The sequence below is a fragment of the Natrix helvetica genome, assembly GCF_964273705.1.
Source record: "Natrix helvetica genome assembly, chromosome: Z".
NCBI lineage: Eukaryota > Metazoa > Chordata > Lepidosauria > Squamata > Natricidae > Natrix > Natrix helvetica.
In genome coordinates this window covers 10,728,703-10,750,449 of record NC_138554.1, presented here as the reverse complement: position 1 = coordinate 10,750,449, position 21,747 = coordinate 10,728,703, and the positions used below count along the sequence as shown (strand labels likewise).

The 21,747-nt window shown below is 38.4% G+C and overlaps 1 protein-coding gene across 1 annotated transcript; it reads left to right on the top strand.

The window, feature by feature from the left end:
- Window positions 1–356: 356 nt before the first annotated feature.
- On the top strand, window positions 357–13,800 carry LOC309401277 (vomeronasal type-2 receptor 26-like; the record flags this gene model as incomplete). Its single annotated transcript, XM_081970340.1, has 6 exons — window positions 357–692; window positions 3,124–3,299; window positions 4,220–4,511; window positions 5,726–6,571; window positions 11,078–11,204; window positions 12,899–13,800. 6 exons carry the CDS (start codon window positions 357–359, stop codon window positions 13,798–13,800), a joined length of 2,679 nt encoding a protein of 892 aa, XP_081826466.1.
- Window positions 13,801–21,747: the final 7,947 nt, after the last annotated feature.

Here is a 21,747-nt window from a genome sequence, read left to right as displayed (position 1 = left end):
CATGATCTACAAAAAGAATTCCAAGCTTTCTGGTATGTTTTGACTTCAATATAAACATTTGCTTTTCCAGATATGGGTGATTGCTTCCAATGCCCAGAATATCAGTATGCAAATAATGATCAGGATTTATGCATGCCAAAGCATGTAACTTACCTATCTTTCAAAGAACTATGAGGACCAGATTAGTCACATCAGCTCTTGTGCTTTCTTTCATCACAATACTGGTGCTAGGAATCTTCTTGAAGTACCACAACACTTCCATCATTAAAGCCAACAACCACAACCTCTCCTAGGCCCTCCTCATTTCCCTTCTCCTCTCCTTTCTTTGTTCTCTGCTTTTCATTGGTCAACCCATGATGACGACCTGTCTCCTTTGGCAGACTGCTTTTGGAGTCATCTTCTCAGTGGCTGTTTCTTGCATGTTGGCCAAAGCCATCATTGAGGTTCTTGCTTTCATGGCCATCAAACCAGAGTCAAGGATGAGGACATGGATTGGGAAAAGAGTGTTCCGTTTCATTGTTCTTTCCTATTCTCTTATTCAAAGTACCTTTTGTACTATATGGCTTGGAATTTCTCCCCTCTTCCCAGATTTTGATATGTGGTCTATTAGTAGTGAAAAAATTATAGAATGTAATGAAGGATCTGTTACAAAGTTTTATTCTGTTTTAGGTTTTATGAGTTTCCTAGCTATAGTCAGTTTTATTGCAGCTTTCTTAGCTAGGAAGTTACCAAATCAATTACTTTCAGCTTGCTGGTGTTTTGCAATGTCTGGTTATCCTTTGTGCTTGCCTACATAAGCACCAAAGGAAAAGCTGTGGAGATCTTTGCCATCTTGGCATCTAGTGCTGGACTCCTGGCTTTTATCTTTCCCCCCCCCAAATGTTACATCATTATAACTAGACAGATCTTAATTAAAGGGAGCAATTAACAAAAGAATGAATTAAATTATATTGTCAAAAACTGAATATCTACTGGTGGAAAAACAATGGCACCCAGCCTTTAAATTCTACTTAACATCATAACGCTAAATAAATGGGAGAATGTATGGACTAGTTGCTTAAAAATGTACTTTGAAAGAACATTTTTATAAAATGATGTATCCTTGGGAGGGATTTTTTAATATGTGTTGGAAATGTGAGAGACAATTGGCTAGATAGTTTTATGACAGACAGTCAATCATTTGTGGAATTCTACAAGTTAAATAGAATTAAATACAAGTTAAATAACAGATGGTTAACAGAAAGATTTCAAGATTAGTGTAATGTTTTGTGCTAACCTGTTGACCATATATACATATGCTAGTTGGATACCCATGCTTCACGATGAAACTAAGTGATCAGGCAATGAAAGAAAAATCTGGTTCACTCTAGTTCAATCCGTTAGCTTAGTGGTGGTCGGTGATTAAAACACATAAGGGAATATCGCTCCTGCCACTTTGAGTCTGGAAGAAGTTCCATGGGTGGAAGGCATAGACATTTGGGTGAGGTACCAACGTTTAGTACTGTAAGAAGCCCCAGACCACTCCTGAGTGAAGGAGTGGAATATCTGCCAGTTTAAAGTGAGGTAACAGAATGTGAGGCAACTGGCAGTTGGAACAGAGTCCTTTTCAGGTGGGGAAGGGGAGTAGAACTCCTTAGCATCATAGTGTGTCAATTACTGTATAAGAAATACTAATGATCTGATGGTCATTTCAAAAAATCATTTCTTAGCAAGCACCTAGAAGCCAAGAGGAACATACGTGCCAAATTTCAAGTTTGTAGGCTTTACGGTTCTGGAGATTTCGTGATGAATGAGTGCAGTGGTGGGTTGCAGGCAGTACGCCCCAGTACAGGCATACCAAAGCCTGCGTGCCCTCCCGAGCTCCTTACCGGTCTTTTAAGTCTTCAGCACTTCCACACACGTGCACAGCATCTGCGCGATGCTCTGCTGAGCAGCTGGAGCATCACAGAGGCTCACAGAGGTGCTAAGACACATGTGCACACTGTGCATGTATGCGCAGGCTGCACACATCCATGTGGGCAGTTCCAACCATACCAGTTAGAACGGGATCCAGAACCCACCACTGAATGAGTGGTACTTGGCGTTTATATATATATAGATATTTGAGAAAGAGAGAGAGAGAGGGAGGGAGGGAGGGTGGGAGGGAGTCAATTTGCTTATCAGATAGAGATCTCTTCATCTGGAATATTTGTTTATATAATATAGTTTTCTTGTTAAATAAGGAAGATAATGTTTATAACTATGTGTAGACCCATTATGTAAGGGGAGGAGAATTCATCAGGTGCTTTTATTTTATTTTCAGCATTTATCTGAGTTGGATTTTTTTTATGTTCAATGTTAGATATTTGGGTCATTATTAATTTTTCTTTGTTGTTTTTGTTGTTGCTAGTGTTGGATATATGCTTTCCTGGGTTGTTGTTGTTTTGCTTTGTATTTTATTTTTGTTTGATAAAACACAACAAATATACAGTATGTAACAAAAAATTTAAAAAAATTCAATCTCATCAAAGCATGCATTTCTCTGCATTCTCTTTGTTATTGTGGCATCATGAAGGGAATTGTGTATTTTCTTTTTCTTTTTTGTACTCTCTTGAGATGGACTTTGAAATCAAAGATCTCACTCAGTTTATATCCAGTTTTGTTTTCATGGTAGAATAGAAATGACATTGTCTGTATGTCCTTCACTGGTCAAAGTTCGGTATGACTAGGAATCATCTCTTGAGGACACTGGAGTCTTTGCTATAAAAGAAACTAGTTTTGCAAAAAAAAAAAAAAGGACAAAACAGAAATGGCTGTATAACTCTTGAGTCTTCATTATCTTCTCTATAATTATGAGCTTCTTCAACAAACTGGGAAATTCCCAGGACCATTATTATTACTGACAGAGGCTTTAAGCATCTTCTCTGGCCTTCAGAAATAGACGGACTATAAAGATAGAATAATATCCTAGACTGGGCACTGAGGCTTTAATCTGCATTTACCTGGCTTTCGGTCCATCGCTTTGCTCTGCAGATCAAGGGTGTGCTAACAATAATGTGGGATCCGGGGAAGTCATTCTTTTCACAAATGATTTTCTATGTAGTTGTAATTCTCAGTTTCCTCATATTATTCTTCCTCCCTAAGAGCGTTGGCGAAGTTCCAGTAGCAAAATGCACGAGCACTGAGCCTGCATCAGTTCCTCATAAATATTATCAAGCTGGGGACCTCATTGTCGGCGGCGTCATTTCTCAGACCTTCGTTATATCTGAAATGATGTCATTCAGATGTCATCCCAGTAAAGATGGCTTGGTAGAACACATGTGAGGAACTAGATATTTTAAAGCTTCCCCCTACATCTTCTTACTCTTCCTTTTTATTTTCTGTGAAAGACATTCTACAGTCTACGATTCTGGTCGCGTGTGAAGAACCAAGTATTTTTTTTTAAATCATGAAATATAGCATCTGTTGTTTTTTTCTTCAGAAAAGTACCTCTTTCTGTTCAGTGTAGACTGATGGTGTTAGTACGTCTTATAGTATAAATCATTTTAATGGCAGCTCTTAACAGATTAACAGAATTGGAAGGGACCAACCTCCCACTCAAGCAGGAGATCCTACACCATTTCTGACAAATGGCAATCCAATCACTTCTTGAAAGTCTCAAGTGATGAAGCCCCCACAACTTCCGAAGGCAACTTCTGTTCCATTGGTTGATTGTTCTCACTGTCAGAAAGTTCCTCCTTATTTCTAGGTTGAATCAGTTTTGGTCAGTTTTCATCCATTATTCCTTTTCTGGCCTTCAGGTGCTTTGGAAAATAGCTTGACACCCTTCCTCTCCATGGCATCCCCTCAAATATTGGAACACTACTATCATGTCTCCCCTGGTCCTTCTCTTCACTAGAGTAGACATGCCCAGTTTCTGCAACCGTTCATCGTATGTTTTAGTCTCCAGTCCCCTAATCATCCTGGTTGCTCCTCTCTGCCTTTTTTCTAGAGTCTCAACATCTTTTTTATAGTGTAGTGATCATGCACTACTCTATATGTGGTCTTACTAGGGCTTGATAGAGTGGTATTAGTACCTCACTTGATCTTGATTGTATCTCATCTGTTCAATAACAGATAAGAAATATTTATAATAAATGACATCATTCTTCCAGTACTTCAACATAGGAAAGAAGAAAACTTTCTTTCAGAACTAATTATACAGAGAATACTTAACTATTTTTTAAAAATTTCATTGTAGATTATTGTCACAGAGCTACCAACACATCTTGGCTGTGGTTTTTGCTGTAAAGGAGATTAATAAAAATCCCCAGATCTTAACCAATATCACACTAGGCTTCAACATTTACAATAACTATTTTCTTCCAAGATATACGTGTATTGCTGCTATGGAGCTCCTCTCTACGCCAAACAGATTCATCCCTAATTATAAGTGTCACATTCAGAATAATCTGATAGCAGTCATAGGAGGACCAAGTTCTATTGAATTTCTTGATATGGCTACCATTATGACAGCTTACAAGTTTGTGCAGGTAAGTCCTTTGTTTAACATATATTGAGGATTGGAGTGGGTTAACGATATTTTAGTGTACTAACATTTCATGGTGGGCAATACATTTCATTGAATTTTCTTTTGGAGACAGTGAAAAAGCAAAGGTAGCTTGGATAATCTCAGCTGAACTCCTAAAAGAGCATCTAAACATAACAAGTATAGCTGGCAAAGAAGACAATGGTATTGTGTGGCTTATCTCTGGACACAGAGGTGACACCACAGTTCCAATCTGGAGGTGCAGAGTCTACAGAATGTAGACACAGAAGTCATTGTTATAATAACTGTGAGTGTTATTCTATGTCCCACTCATGGTTTTCAATCAGTTTTTAGTGTCCTCTTTTTTCAAAGCTAGTGGAGGCTTTCTAGCACATGCCTCACTGACAGATTATATCAGAAACTGCAGCTTCTACTTTCCTTGGCTGGACATCACATTGGTATAGGGTTCTTTTGCAACATCTTTGTAGCACTTGCATGTACAATCTTGAAGTCTTCCCAAACTCCCATACACTCTAGAGCAACTGGCAAGGCATGTGGTGGCCTTCCATTCAGCTGATATGTCCCATCCACCTCATCTGAGCTCTGATTGTCAACATCCAGCTTCAATAGCCAAATGAAAATCCTGGACCATTTCATTTCTCAAAAGCTTACTGTATATTGAATATGTGGCTTACTAATGTCAAGGTAAAACTAACTCTGAGATCCTCAGGTCCCAGTTCATAGTATTAAACAATGATTTTCCAAGCCAAACCCCCAGGCCTCCACATAGACCAAGTAAACTCTTTCCCTTTGTTATAGGAACCATCTGCCTCAATTGCACACCTGCTAAGATGTCCTTGAAAAGTTTCCAGACTCTCACAAGCTTCATTGGAACCGTACACGTTTTGTTTCTCTAGTTAACTCATTTGTAACCAACACTTCCCTACCTTTCTCTAATGGCAAATAGAAACGACAAGACACATAGCTGCCAAAGTTTCATTTTTGACAGATAATCAGGAGTTCAATGCTGCTGGATTCTACATGATCAACATTAAAAAACCAAACTAACTGACTATATTAAAACATTAAATTAAATTAATTTCAGTTAGTATTATATAGCATATTAATAAGTACTATTTAATGCAATTATATTAAAATACACCAAAGACCCACAATTTACTCTGTGATGGGTATCTTTCATCACCTTGTTTGTTTTAGGTGGCATATAGTTCTGTCCCAGAGAGCAGTAGCATCACTCAAGGTCATTTCTTTTACTGGATGCTCCCAAAGGCCGATCATCAATATCATGGACTTCTCCAACTCTTTTTGCACTTTGGCTGGACCTGGATTGGGGTGATGTACCTTAACATCGGCAACATAGCTGAGAACTTGCTGAGGAATGTTATTCCCATGTTTTCCAGAAATGGGGTCTGTTTTGAATTTATAGAAAAAATACCGGCTGGATTTCTCAGTGAGGATGAGAAGACAATGCATACATCATACAATCTTTTAAGTGTTGTTCTGAAGAGCACCGCTAAAATAGTGATGTTTCTGGGGGGATTTCAGAGTGTGCTAAATTTAAGGGCTTTGCTCAGAATTTCAGAATACAATGATATGCCATATAACCCCAAGGTTTGGTTCATGACAGCGGAGGTAGACTTCTCATCCGTTCCTTTCCAAAGATATTGGGATCTTAATTTCATTCATGGTTCTATGACGCTTGCGATGCACTCAAAACAAGTGTTGGCTTTCCAGAAATTTGTTCAGATGAGGAACCCGGTTTTAGATAAAGAAGATGGATTTCTAATTCAGTTTTGGCAACAGATGTTTAACTGTTTCCTCCAAGCTTCCATCACAGTCCAAGAGGATGACAATGTCTGCAGTGGGGAGGAGAAACTAGAGACTCTCCCTGTATCTGTGTTTGAAACCAGCATGACTGCCCACAGCTACAGTATCTATAATGCTGTCTACATGATTGCACATGCTTTGAATGCCATGTATTCTTTCCAAGGCCAACAAAGAACAATGATGAGAGAGAATTTCCTTAGTCAACAGTCATGGAGGGTAAGGAGAATAATTAAAACATTTCACTAGGTATATTGAAGCAGTAACATAGGATATGTCTCAGCCTTTTCATTTTTGAGCTGATCAAATATATAGTGACCTCTAGTAATTTTCACTATTTATGCCCAATGAAATTATATATTAAATTGTGTATTAAAACAATAACCCAATAGTCTTTCCTATTCAATCGGAATTCTACAAACTGAATTATTTTTTTCAGAAATGAGGTACCATATTTTTCATTCCATAAGATGCATTCCCCCCCTCAAAAAAAGTGTGTGTGTGTCTGTGAATCTTATGGAGTGAATATGGGTAACAGGCAGCAGTGGCAAACAGTGGCAGCAATCCCCACCACCTGGAACAGCTGATCAGCAATATTCCAGGAGGCCGATCCAACTGCTGATCAGCTGATCAGCAGTGAAGGCTGCAGCATTCCCCGACAGAGGCAGCAGATATGGAGGAGGCAGCAATGGTGGCATTTCTGGTTGGCCAGCCCGCTGATTGGCATGGCTATGAGAGGCCCAGATCCAGCTGTCACTCAGCTGACCAGTGGTGGGTGCAATGGAGCAGAGCCCTGATCAGCCACGTGCTGTGTCTGCAATAATGTGCTGAAGCTGCCCAAGCTGTTTGCTGTTTGCTGCAAGGATGCTAGCCAGATGAATACCAGATGGACACTGGGAGGCAGAGGCAGATTTTCTTTCTTATTTTCCTTCTCTAAACCTAGGTGCGTCTTATGATCAGGAGCATCTTATGGAGTGAAAAATGCGGTAATTCTAGATATTGAAAGTTACTCTCATAAATGACTTGGTCATTTGTCTAAGGAAGAAATCCAATATGCTTTCCCATAAGACATAACATCCTTGCAACAATTAACATATACAAAGCAAATTAGGTTATACTTTGAAGGGATATATGGTTTAATAAAAAATTATAAATGATTACAACTTACAATAGGAATTTAACTTTCAACATTTGTTTCTGCCTGTATGAATTACTTCTCAAAACTGTGTGTGTGTTTGTGTGTGTGTGTGTTGCCCATCATGCTTTCAACATTTTTTCTAGAAAATATTTTTTTTTTAACCATCAAAACTGTTCTACAAATTTTCTCCATGTACAATATTTAATTCCAGGGATTTGTCCAGGTACTCACTAGGAGTCAATATGGATTCAAAGGTGCAGGTGCACACAGACATATGCAGAGAAAGAGAGAGTGAGAATGAGAGAATGAGAGTGAGAGACAGAAGAGAGAGAGAAAGAGAGAGACAGAGAAAGAGGCAGAGAGAAAACATTCACAATAAAAGTTATTCCCTTGAAATTCCAATGACTGCTACCATAATCAAATCAAATATACATTTTATCTTATAGCATTTGACCTTCTCAGATTTTGATTAATATTAGCACAATAAGTTCTAAATTGGATGGAGCAATTAATTAAAATGGTGTGATACAAGGTTTTATCATTCAGAAATCAAAGTCTTTCAATATTTTCTTGTTTCTCCTGTTCTTTTTGTGCTATTTTTTTCCTATTTTAAAGCATTGAAACCAAGTAAGTACACTAGATTATTATGAAATAGGAAGCCCAAGACATCTTATATTTCTTATTAACAATAGGTTCTTCCAATTTATTATTTTTCCATGGGATTTCTTTCTTTCTCTTTTATTACTTTATAGTATAAAACCCAAAATGGGATGTGGTGGTTCAGTGATTAAGACACTGAGCTTGTTGATCAGAATGGTTGGCTTTTTGAATCCCTAGAGCCGCATATTGGAGTGAGCTCCTGTTACTTGTCCCAGCTTCTGCCAACCTAGCAGGGCAAAAGCACTTAAAAATGCAAGTAGAAAAAGGTAACATCGTTCCATGCACCTTCGGCATTTAGTCTTGCTGGCCACATGATTACAGAGACATCTTCAGATAGAGCTGGCTCTTCGGCTTTGAAACAGATATGAGCACTGCCCCGTAGAGTTGGGAATGACTAGCACATATATGCGAGGAGAACCTTTACTTTTATAAAACCCAAATGTAAAAAAGCAAATAGTAGGACACAGAGGGGAAGGAAAGGGGAAGAAACATCCATGGGATGTCTTGTTATCATCATAAAAGTCTTCTTAAAAATAGGCATTCAATAACAAGGCAAGATGTAGAAAGGGTAAACATAAGCTTATTTTTTCTGTGTTTGACCCAGATATTCAATAGATTATTTATTATTGTGTTGTCTCTTATAAGTTTTCTATGTTTGATAAATAGTTAGACTTCCTTAATGATGCATTTATAAATTTGATTTTTTCAATATAAGCCATTTTTCTTTGCATAATAAAAAAATATTGTTTCACAGAGGTATTGTTCGCTACTGTAGGTGTAAATATTTCACAAGTCTTATTATTAAATTAGTGAATATTTTATTTACTGAGTTATCATTACCATGTATGTATGTATGTATGTATGTATGTATGTATGTATGTACATTTTCACCTCTTTCACTACTGTTTAGCTCCACCACTTTCTACAAAGTATATCTTTTAACAACAGTGCTGGAGAAAAAATTTCTTTTGACAAGAATGGTGAATTGCTGGCAGGATTTGACATCATAAACTGGATTACTTCCTTAAACCAGACCTTTCTCAGGAAGACAGTTGGGAAGATAGACCCATGGGTAACCACTGACAAATATTTGATCATTTATGAACATGACGTTGTTTGGCCCAGCTGGTTTAATCAGGTAGAGTCCATTTTATTTTAACTCCTGTTGCACTTTTTTCCCCACTGTTCCAAAAGTGTTATACAGCTCAAACTTTAATGTGAATGGTGCACATATTCAGAAATGTGAATTGTTTGGTTTTTTTTTGCTTGTAACCCTTGTGCTCAAATTATGTGGACAACAATGAGTTCTTTAGAAAGACAGGAATGGTTTGTCATCCTGTCTTCCACTCATCCTCTGGAGTCCATTTAAGCTCATGCCTACTGCTTCAGTGACTCCATCCAGCCACCTCATTCTCTGTTGTCCCCTTCTTCTTTTGCCCTCAATCGTTCCCAGCATTAGGCTCTTCTCCAGTGAGTCCTTCCTTCTCATTTGGTGGACAAAAAATTTGAGTTTCATCTTCAATAATCTGGCCTCCTAAAGAGCGTTCAGGATTGATCTCCTCTAGAACTGACCAGTTTGATTGCCTTGCAGTTCAAGGGACTTGCAGAAGTCTTCTCCAGCACCATAATTCAAAGGCCTCAATTCTTTGGCGCTCAGCCTTGCTTAAGGTCTTTTTTGCTTAGTTTCTAGTCATGAAAACACTTGAGAATTATGGTGCATATTCATATTCTAGTACCATTATAATCCATTCATCCAATAAATGTTAATATATTCCCTGGATAAGGAATAAAACCGTTAACAGCAATTTGTGGCCCCATTGCAAGTTATGGACCAAACAAATTTGGTCCATAAAATTTAATTCATTGTAGGGTACCAAACTCTGGAAAATCCCATTTGCAAACTCTGTTGGATTCCAAACGATTTTGCATACTGACCAATAAATGCAACAATACAGTAAATTAATTTCCTAAGACTCATTATGTTCCCACATGACCACATTGAAAATGTAAAACAAATGGACCAGTCTAGTTAAGACATCAGGTTGGAAACATGGCAACCATGAGTTCCAGTTCCATCTTAGACAAAAAGCCAGTTGGGTGAGGTTTGACCAGTTACCTTTTCTCAATCTTAGAAAGGAAGCAATGTCAAACCAGTTCTTGGAATCTTCCCAAGAAAACTGCAGGGACTTGTCCAAATAGCCTTTGTGAACTGGACACAATTGAATAGGAGAAAAAAAAACCATATAACACTATAATCCTAATTTATACTGCAGTATTCTGTTCTGACCCAGGTCCCCAAACACCACAAACCCTCTAATGTGAGCTCAAAAGATTCCTTTGTTAGGAATGCTGGAAGCCCTGGCAAAAGGTTTATCTCACGGGGATAACAAGTCCATCCATCTGGAAGATGAATAGTTGTCTGCCACACCTATTCATCTCTTTCCCCCCCCCCCCTTGCCTTTTATTCCCATAACTAGGGCGGGGCCTTGCTAGCAGCATTGGCTCTTCCATCCCAAGGATCAGCCCATAGATTTCCACTGCTCTCCTCTCCTCTGCCTTCTGCACAGTGAACCCAGCTGTTTGTTTTCTTCCTCATCAGCCACCTTCCAACCTTAGGGCTGTTGACTCTCCATCTGAGGACTGACAGACAGTCCAGGCTCTGCCTCTGTCTCTGCCAGCTCCATTTCCTTTTGCCCCTCAAAGCTCCCAGTTTGCCCTGATGCTGACTCCCACACCTCCTCCTCCTCCTTCTCTTATTTGGCTGCTAGAGGGATCGGCGGCCAACAGTCTACAACATATTCTAAAAGATGGTAGATTCTCCTTGAATCCATTGTTCAACTTGCCAATTGAAGATATTTCCAGATCTCCAGTATTTGAAAAGTCTTATTCTCTCTGTTGAAACATCTTTCTTTTTTTTTTCTGGAAAGGAACGTCCTGTTTCACTTTGTAATGAAAAGTGCAATCCAGGTTACCGCAAGACCAAGATTGAAGGGCAACCGTTTTGTTGTTATAACTGCACTCAATGTCCAGAGGGAAAGGTCACAAATCAGATAGGTAAGAGATCCCAAGAAAGACATTGGCTGTGTCTGAACATTTGGATATCAAAGTATGTTCAACTGACTTAAGATTCTTCTTAAATTCTTTTTTATTTTTTTATTTTTTAAAAAAAGGCAAAAAAAAATCCATCTCCAAAATGTTTTGTGTCATTTCTCTTCTACACAAGCTGTTCCTTCTCTACATGTATTCTACATGAATTATTAAAAACATTGCTAGCTCATTACAATGTGTGAACTGAAAAAAAGGAGATAAAAAAGAACAGCTTATTCATCTTCGTCAACAAAATCTACATGAACAAATCATACCAGCAGACAAAGTCATAACATGTGCTGCCCTAGCAGTATATAGCTAGTGTAGGAATTAAGAACTGTCTCCTTTAAGAAACCAACTTATGGGAAATGTAGTTCCATGACATGTGATCACATCTCTGTTTATGATTGGCCACTGGGGCATCTTGCCCACATGCAAAGTTTATAGTCGGTCAGTTTTGAATGCCTTTGTGAACCAGAATAGTAGTGTTTTATATCTCTGCTCAATATGGGAGTGAAATCATCATCTTTTTACACTCTGTGATGGGACAGATCATTGAAAGTCAGAAATATTTTAACACTGAACTGTAAGTTTTGCTATTAAGAATGCCTGATAATAAACTTGATCTGAAACTCCTAAGCATGGAGTTAACTGCATGCCCCGAGCAAGCCTACAACGCCCAAGGCAGAACATAACACATTTAGATTGTTTAATCTGAAATACTACATATAGAGAGCTCAAAATCATATCCTTATTTAACTTTGTATATTTTAAACAATACAGCCAAAGACAAACAGAGGTAGATGCAAGCATTTTGTATTAATTCATCAGTACCTACATTACAATAACATGCTTAACATCAGCCTCAAATATAAGATCTAGAAAGAGCATTAATTAAGCCTATAACTGTTCTGACCCAGGCTTAACAGAATCACGAAACAGACTCCTTGTTGCAAAATAAACCATTTTTCATTTGGCTGATGTGAATTCCTCACATTCACATCCAGAAAAGTCCCAGCAATAAGACTTTCAAGGTTTAATTGCAACAACAGACCTTATCAGTACTTGGACAGTTGCTAGGCCAAGCAGTCGCAATGCTGTAAAATGAAATACCTGACAAGGAGTCTCTGTGAGACCAAACTCAAATAAGCAAATCTTCACAATAATAAGTGAATTAATTGTCTCCTACACTCACCTTTTGCTCCTATTTATTCCCTATGAGTGGGGCCATTCAGCGTCCCCTTGTGCCTTTACTTCTGAGTTGACCCCTGTTCCTTAGTTGTTCCCTTCTCCTGACAGCTCTGTGCATACACACATCTGGAACAGGCTCCAGCTGTTCTTCTGCCCTACTTAATTCCGACTCTGAAGGCAGCTGATAAATGTTGGATGGCCCTAGCCCCATCTCTGCCTCTGACACTGAGCACCCATCAGAGCCTTCCCCAGACTCCAGGACGGGCCAATGTTCCTCCCCTACCTCCAGACTATCCGAGTCTGTCACCAGCTCTGCTGGCAGCTGGCGGGCTATAACAATAATGTATGCAGGAGAGCAAGCAATGGCAAGGCTTACACCCACAGGAGGCATAGATCGACATAAAACTGATTCTGCAATGTGCAAGGGAGTTTTCAAACATTTAATGGCAACTGTATGTTTTATTTATCAGATCTAGATTACTGTTTCCAGTGCCCAGAAGATCAATATCCAAACAACAAGCAGGATTTATGCATACCAAAGGATATAAGCTACTTAACTTATGAAGAACCTTTGGGGACCAGTTTAGTAACCTTGGCTCTTGTGCTTTCTTTTATCACAATATTGGTGCTGGGAATCTTCAGGAAGTATCACAACACTCCGATCATCAAAGCCAACAACCGCAGCCTCTCCTATGCCCTCCTCATTTCCCTTCTCCTCTCCTTCCTTTGCTCTCTACTTTTCATCGGTCGACCCATGAAGGTGACTTGTCTCCTTCGACAGACTGCTTTTGGGATCATCTTCACTGTAGCTGTTTCTTGTATGTTGGCCAAAACCATCACTGTGGTCCTTGCGTTCATGGCCACCAAGCCAGGATCAAGGATGAGGACATGGGTTGGGAAAAGTCTAGCCCTTTCCATTGTTCTCTCCTGCACCTTGATTCAATTTCTTATTTGTACTGTGTGGTTAGCAACCTCACCCCCTTTCCCAGACATGGATAAGCACTCCTTCATTTCTGAAATCGTTGTGGAATGCAATGAAGGGTCAGTTGTCATGTTTTATAGTGTTTTGTCTTTTATGGGTTTCCTGGCTATAGTCAGTTTTATTGCAGCTTTCCAAGCTAGGAAGTTACCAGACACATTCCAGGAAACCAAATCCATCACATTCAGCATGCTGGTTTTTTGCAGTGTCTGGTTGTCGTTTGTCCCAGCCTACATGAGTACCAAAGGCAAATACATGGTAGCTGTGGAGATCTTCTCCCTCCTGGCCTCCAGCACTGGGCTTCTGGCTTGTGTCTTTTCCCCCAAATGCTACATTATCATCATGATGCCTCATCTGAATAAAAGGGAGCATCTCATAAAGAGAATTATTTAAGCAATCTTGCTTTTTGTCTTTGTCCAACATGGAAATAGCATAATGAGATAAATCCCCTGAGTCATCAATTTTGAGAGGTACATTAAAGGTCAGATTTTCATGGTGCTTGAAATAGATCCAGAGTATCACCCAAAGATATAACTATTATGTACTAGAGTTTGTAACGATTGGCTGTATTTATGTAACATTTTGAATCAAATGAACCTAATTCATTAGTTGGTGCAGTGGTAGATGAGGAAATTATGAACGTGGATGTAGAGTTACGACAGCTACAGCAGATACAATAAGCAAAATGTGGCTATTATGGTAGAATTAGCAGAATTTGAAGTAATCCTGGATGAAATCATACAGTTCATTCCTTAGGGTCTATACTTAGCTAAAGGTATATGTAAAGGTTCCCCTCACACATATATGCTAGTCATTCCTGAATGTATGGGGCAGTGCTCATCTACATTTCAAAATCAAACAGCCAGCGCTGTTCAAAGACATCTCTGTGGTCATGTGGTGAGCATGGTCCATGGAATTTAAAATTATGAATTTAGTGGTTCCTGAGGTCTGAAAGGTTGGTGACCCCGGTATAAGCCATTGTTAGGTTTCCTCACTGTCTTTTGTTTCCCAGCCTTTGGAAAAGTTTGTGGGAATAATCTTCTAGGTGGTAGTCTCCTGTTATGATTATCGGAGTGTCTCACCTCAGCAAGAGTTTCTGCATCCCCTTCTCATTCAACCTATTGATGTCTCTAGTCACTTGAAAAAAATAGTCTTTGATTTTTCTGACTGAATGAAAGCAAATTTTATCAGCTAGTATTAACAGTGATCCATTCTTTTCCAAGATTTTGGTCTTTATGGGTCAATAGATATAACTATGAATCCTCTCTAGAATTTCCTGTCTCTCTTTTTGTTTCTGCTGAACAGAAATAGTGCCAGATCCATTTGCCTATTTTTTACACTGCTACTATCTAATGTCTAACCTTCATCAATGGAAGTTTTAAAGAGATTGGACAACCACTTGTCTGAAATGGTACATGATCTCGTTCTTGAGTAGTGTATTAGACAAGAAGATCTTCAAGGTCCCTTCCAGCTCTGTTCTGAATTGAATTGAAACCACACTGCTGCAGACCAATATTAGAAGGGCTAAATAAATGAGATTTGTAAAGCCCTACAAAGTTCACTGAACATCTCAATATCTGCAATGAAGCAATATAGGTTGCATTATTTATAGCACAATAAGAACAGTTTCCAGATATTCTGGAAGTTTGTATAACATTTATCCAATCAAGACTGCTCAAGAAAGGAATCATCTTGGATTTCTAAGCTTGTTTTTAATATTTATTTTTAACATCTATTTTTAATATCTCTATCATTAAGATCAGCAACTGCAGCCTCTCCTACACCCTCCTCATCTTTCTCCTCATCCCCTTCCTTTGTTCTCTGCTTTTTATGGGTCAACCAATAAAGATCATTTGTCACCTTCAAGAGGCTGCTTTTAGGATCATCTTCGTGCACAGTTCATGAACTAATGCAAATTTTATTTGTATTGAAAAAAAAACATTCTTCAGAAGTTACTTGGCTGTTCCAAAGGAAGTTACAGCCATCATAAACTGCCTGGAGTTCTGCATCATATATTTCTTTAAAATCACATTTTCTTCTTACTGATTTGCTTCCAGTACATCATCCTGTGGATATATAATTCTTGTGTAAAGAATTAATACAGTATATGCCATTATTAGGTTCACTAGCTGGCTTTTTTATTTCCCACCCTTTGGTAAAGTTTGGGGAAATGTTCTTCTAGTGGAAATTCTCCTCTTATGACTTCTGGAGTGTCTCATCTTAGTGGGAGGTTCTGCATCCCCTTCTCATTCAACCTATTGATGAGACGAGTCACTTTAAAATAAATATAGTCTACAATTTGACTTTTTTGACTGAATGAAAGCCAATTTTATCTGGAGAAGTCAAGCAGCATTAATAGCGATCCATTCTTTTCCAAGATGTTAGACTTTATGGGTCAACAGATATGACAGTGAATTCTCTCTAGGATCCCCTGTCCTAGAATCCTAGGATCCTACAATCCCCTGTCTAGGGTGGGAGTGTCAAATGGCTGAGTGGGCATGAAAGAGAAAGTTGACAACCAGATAAATAGAGCTAGATATTAGAAAATTATTTCCTCTGGGAATGGGGCAGGGGTTAATTACTCTGTCAATTAATCGCTTTGCTTCACCGGACTAAAACAAAGGAATCCGGATATTGATACAAATACTCCTAATTGGGGGCAGTTGGGCTAGTTGGATGAATGTCCTGTCACAGTAGGAGAGGAGATGTACAAGGTCTACATGACACAGGAAGACTTTGGGTTGATCAATATTCTGGGTAAACAGTATAAAAGTCTGTGAACAACTGCCCTTCGGGGTTCAGATTTTGCTTGAGCTATCGCTACTGAACCTTGTGCAATAAACCTTTCCTTTTGACAAAGAGCTGGTCTGGTCTCATTTTTGCAACAAGCATGGACGTGAGTGAGGTCAAGTTGGCCATACCCACTCAGTCACATGCTCCCACCTAGCCACGCCCACCAAACCCATAGTGCAAATTTTTGAAACTCACTCCCCCCCCACACACACACACATTTGTGTGTCTGTCTAGTCACTAGAAAAAAAATAGTCTACGGTTTGACTTTTCTGGCTGAATGAAAGCAAATTTTATTTGGAGAAGTCAACCAGTGATCCATTTTTCCCCAAGATTTTAGTCTGGTGGTATTCAGCCAGTTCAGACTTGTGAAGCGAGTGGGTGCCCATGTGGTAAACCGGTGGTAACATAATGTGAAACCCACCACTGAACCACAGTGTTACAGACCATTACTACAAGCACTAAATACATGAAATTTGTAAAGCTATGCAGAGTTCAATGAGTATCTCAAGATCTATAATGATACATTACAAGTTGAATCATTTATGACACATTAAGAAGTATCTCCAGATGTTCTGGAAGTTTGTATAAAATTTATCCAATTGAGAGTGCTCAGGAAAGGAGTCATCTTAGACTTCTAAGCTTACTTTTAGTATCTCATGAACATGCACTGCTTTCAACAATGCAAATCTTATGAAAAACAATCTTTAGCAGTTATTCATCTGTTGGGATCACTATTTTCCCCTGGCATCATTTGAAATAGTTATTGTGTACTATGGACTAATTGCACCATGGGAATAAGCTGAAAAATGGCTGTCCAACACCAGAGGGAAGAAATATCTCCTCACTGTTGAATCAGGAAGAACTCTGGTGAGGTAATCATCTGCCTTGTAATCTTGACTGACTTCCCCTTTTCACTTGGCAACTCCCTGCAAAATACAACAGGGCATGGGCACCGCTTTAAAAATAAAGGATACATTCTCTTTGGTCTTTGAAACTTTGAATACGGAGGACTTGTAGCTCAAAAGCTGGTTTATTCTCAGCTTGTTTAGCTTTCCAGCTAAATCCTGACTGTCCTATTCCACCAGTAATGGGAGAAGTGAATAGATTTTCTGCAGGAAGATTTGGATATCTTATAGTTGGAATATTGGTGTTAGGGGTGTTTCCTAGAAGCATTTGCAAAGTTTCTTTTTCAAAAGGCACCCGGGATGACCCCGGTCCATTTGTTCATAAATACCACGAACCAGGAGATTCCATAATTGGTGGTATAATTTCTCACAGCTTTGTAGTTTCGGAGGACATCACATTCACAAGACATCCTGTTGAAGACCTCTCTGCTTTATTTATGTAAGGAATTGGATGCTTTACAAATCTGTTTTATCTCTATCCTGCTAATAATAGAAGTGGTGATTGTACAGTTTGTCTACTTTTTGGGGGCGGAGATGGGGTGGATTTTGGATGGGAGAGAGAGATGATGATAGATAGATGATAGATGAGAGATGAGAGATGACAGACAGACAGACAGACAGACAGACAGACAGACAGACAGATAATAGATAGAAAGATAGAAAGATAATAGATAGAAAGATAGAAAGACAGAAAGACAGAAAGATAGAAAGATAGAAAGATAGAAAGATAGAAAGATAGATAGAAAGATAGAAAGATAGAAAGATAGAAAGATAGAAAGATAGAAAGATAGATGATAGATAGATGATAGATTGATGGATTGATGGATTGATAGATTGATAGATTGATAGATTGATAGATTGATAGATTGATAGATTGATAGATTGATAGATTGATAGATTGATAGATTGATAGATTGATAGATTGATAGATTGATAGATTGATAGATAGATAATAGATAGAAAGATAAAGATAATAGATAGAAAGATAGAAAGATAGATAGATGACAGATAGATGATAGATAGATGATAGATAGATGATAGATTGATTGATTGATGGATGGATGGATGGATGGATGGATGGATGGATGGATGGATGGATGGATAGATAGATGCATGCAGGCAGACAGGCAGGCAGATACCAAATGTTATCAACCCTCCAAAAACCAGACAGAAAAAAGCAACTAGGTGAACTAATTCTACATTGTTACTAACTACATCAAAAGAATGTTGAAAGTCCAAAAGTACAAAACCAGTGGTGGATTCAGCCAGTTTGCACCACTTCGAGATAACCAGTTCTTAACTTTCTGAGCAGTTTGGTGAACTGGTTGTTGGAAGAAATCATTTGGGCAGAGAACCAGTTGTTAAATTATTTAAATAGATAGATAGATGATAGATAGATAGATAGATAGATAGATAGATAGATAGATAGATAGATAGATAGATAGATAGATAGATGATTGATAGATAGATAGATAGATAGATAGATAGATAGATAGATAGATAGATAGATGATAGATAGATAGATAGATAGATGATAAACAGATGATATTTCTGTCAATAACCTGATAAAACAAAACATCTATAATCTAAGTAAGCATTTCTTCCTATTTCTGAAAAAAAATCACTTTTTTAGTTTAGGAAGTTAGAAGAGTTTGTCATCTGTAAAACCTCATTCTTGGAGATACTGATATTTTCAGAGAAAGGACAGCTGTCTTCACATTACATTATTTGGGGGTGGTATGTTGTATATGAACCAAAATTTAAAATGGCAAGCATTGATTCCACGATGGATTTGCAGAGAAAATTTATAAGACAAATCTTATAGAAGCAGTCTTAAATTCTTGATTCATTTTTTTTAATATTTAGCTGTTACCATTCAAATTAATGGTAGTACATATGGAGAGATTTCCAATGTATTTGTTATTCATTCAGATTGTGATCAAGTTCAGAGTTATTAAAACTGCAACTGGGTCTCTTGTAAGCATATGTATGCATTGAAGGTATTTATTATTTTTCACTTGTATTGCAGATTATTAACTCAGACCTATCAACACATCTTGGCTCTAGTATTTGCTGTGAAGGAGATTAATGGAAATCCCCAGATCTTGACCAATGTCACCCTTGGCTTCAACATCTATAACAACTATTTTAATCCAAAACTGACATATGAGGCAATGATGAAAATCCTCTCCACACCGGACAGATTCATCCCAAACTATAAATGTGATTTCCAGAACAATCTCGTAGCAGTCATTGGCGGTCCTAACTCAAATGATTTTTTTTACATAGCAACCATTCTGAGTCCCTACAAGATTGCACAGGTATTTTTTGTTCACGGAATAAAGAAAAATGGAAGAAATCGATAACAATTCCCTTGCTTGCTGAATATGAAACATAAGATGTTGGGTTCCAGAATGTAGATTTGGCTACTAATTTGAATTATAATTAAGGCAGAATAAAAGGGATAAACAAAAAATTGAACTCGGTCAGGGAAGTATCTGAAATAAGCCAAAATATGGAAATATTTATTTCTGAAATTCAGGTTACATTCAGTATTTCCACTCAAGTATATTTTGCCTTGAGGGACGCAGTGGCTCAGTGGCTAATATGCCGAGCTTGTCAATCAGAATGGTCAGCAGTTTGGCACTTCAAATCCCTAGTACCGCATAACAGAGTGAGCTCCCGTTACTTGTCCCAGCTTCTGCCAATCCAGCAGTTCGAAAGCATGTAAAAATGCAAGTAGAAAAATAGGAACCACCTTTGGTGGGAAGGTAACAGGGTTCCATGCGCCTTTGGCATTTAGTCATGCTGGCCACATGACCACAGAGACATCTTCAGACAGCACTGGCTCTTCGGCTTAGAAACAGATGAGCACTGCACCCTAGAGTCGGGAACGACTAGCACATATGTGCGAAGGGAACCTTTATCATTACCTTATATTTTGCCTGAATACTTACTTAATTACCTATTTTACTAATTTTTTTTAATATTGGGAGGCTTCCATTTAACAGGTCATAAAAGGAATAATTTCCATTAGTATCAGACCATATGGTTTCAGTCAAAGAAAGGCAGTATAGTTTTGGAAATCACAACGTAATGAGGGTTTTGCTGCAATCATAAACAAAAAATATCTAAATAACTAAGTCCTTCTAAGACCAACCCTTCTCCTGTTCTGTTTTTCTCCTTCTCTTCATTTTTTGCAACCTCCTCTTAGCTTGCCTACTCTTCTGCTCCAGAGATGAATACACAGAATAAAGCAATGTCCTTCCATTGGATGCTTCCCAATGCAGATTATCAATATTATGGGATTCTCCAGCTTTTACTTTATTTCAAGTGGATATGGATGGGCATATTTTATATTGACAATGGCAATCAGACAGAATTATTGCTCCGGAAGATATTACCTTTTTTTTCACAGCATGGCATCTGTTTCGGTTTCATTGAAACTTTAGCTGGGGGGCTGTTCAGTAACGTGGGTGCACTTGCGGAAGCATCCCGTGCTAAATTAAACCTGGCCTGGAACAGCAGAGCTAATGCAGTTATTTTTCATGGAGAATTTCATGGCATAACATCTTTATGGGCTTTGCTTGAACTTTCAGAATTTTATGATGAGGCAGGAAAAAAAGCAAAAGTCTGGATCATGACAGCAGATGTGGACTTTTCATCCATCTTGTTTCAAAGACATTGGAGCACAGATTTCCTCCATGGTGCTATATCGCTGGCAATCCAATCTAAGGAAGTGTCCGGATTTCAGGGATTTGTTCAGATGAGGAATCCTATTTTGCATAAAGCAGATGGTTTCTTAAAAGAGATCTGGCAGCAGCTTTTTAATTGCCTGATTCCAAACTTTCCTAATGAGTCCGTGGAACAGAATATCTGCACCGGAGCAGAGAAGCTGGAGGCTCTTCCCATGACTGTTTTTGAAACAAGGATGACTGCCCACAGTTACTGTGTCTACAATGCCGTCTATGCTGTTGCACATGCTATGGATGCCCTGTATTCATCCATAAACAGGCAAAGATCTTGGAAAATCCTTAAACAGTCATGGAAGGTAAATCTCCTTATCAGAGAAGTGCAGGATATTTGTAGAGATACAGAGCAGTATTCCAATATCTCAGGGTGTTGCCACAAAGAAGAGGGAGTCAAAGTATTCTCCAAGGGGTGGAAACTAATCAAGGAGAGAAGGAACCTAGAACTAAGGAGAAATTTCCTGACAGTTAGAACAATTAATCAGTGGAACAACTTGCCTCCAGAAGTTGTAAATGCTCCAACACTGGAAGTCTTTAAGAAGATGTTGGACAGCCATTTATCTGCAGTGGTGTAGGATTTCCTGCCTAAGCAGGGGGTTGGACTAGAAAACCTCCAAGGTCCCTTCCCACTCTGTTATCCTATTCTATTTCACTTTTTCACCTGTTGATGGAAGAGTAACATTATCAGTTTATTTTATTTTATTGATCCTGGTGACATGTTTGGGATTACAAATCTTATTACCATGAAGAAGAATCAATGTTATCTTCAAATTGGATGCTTATATGAATGTCTGTGATCCAAGCATAGAGCAGAGAAAAAACCTGAGATGAGCTGCTCCATACTGTGTCGAATATACATAGAATAATAAAATTGGAAGGGATCTTTGAGATCT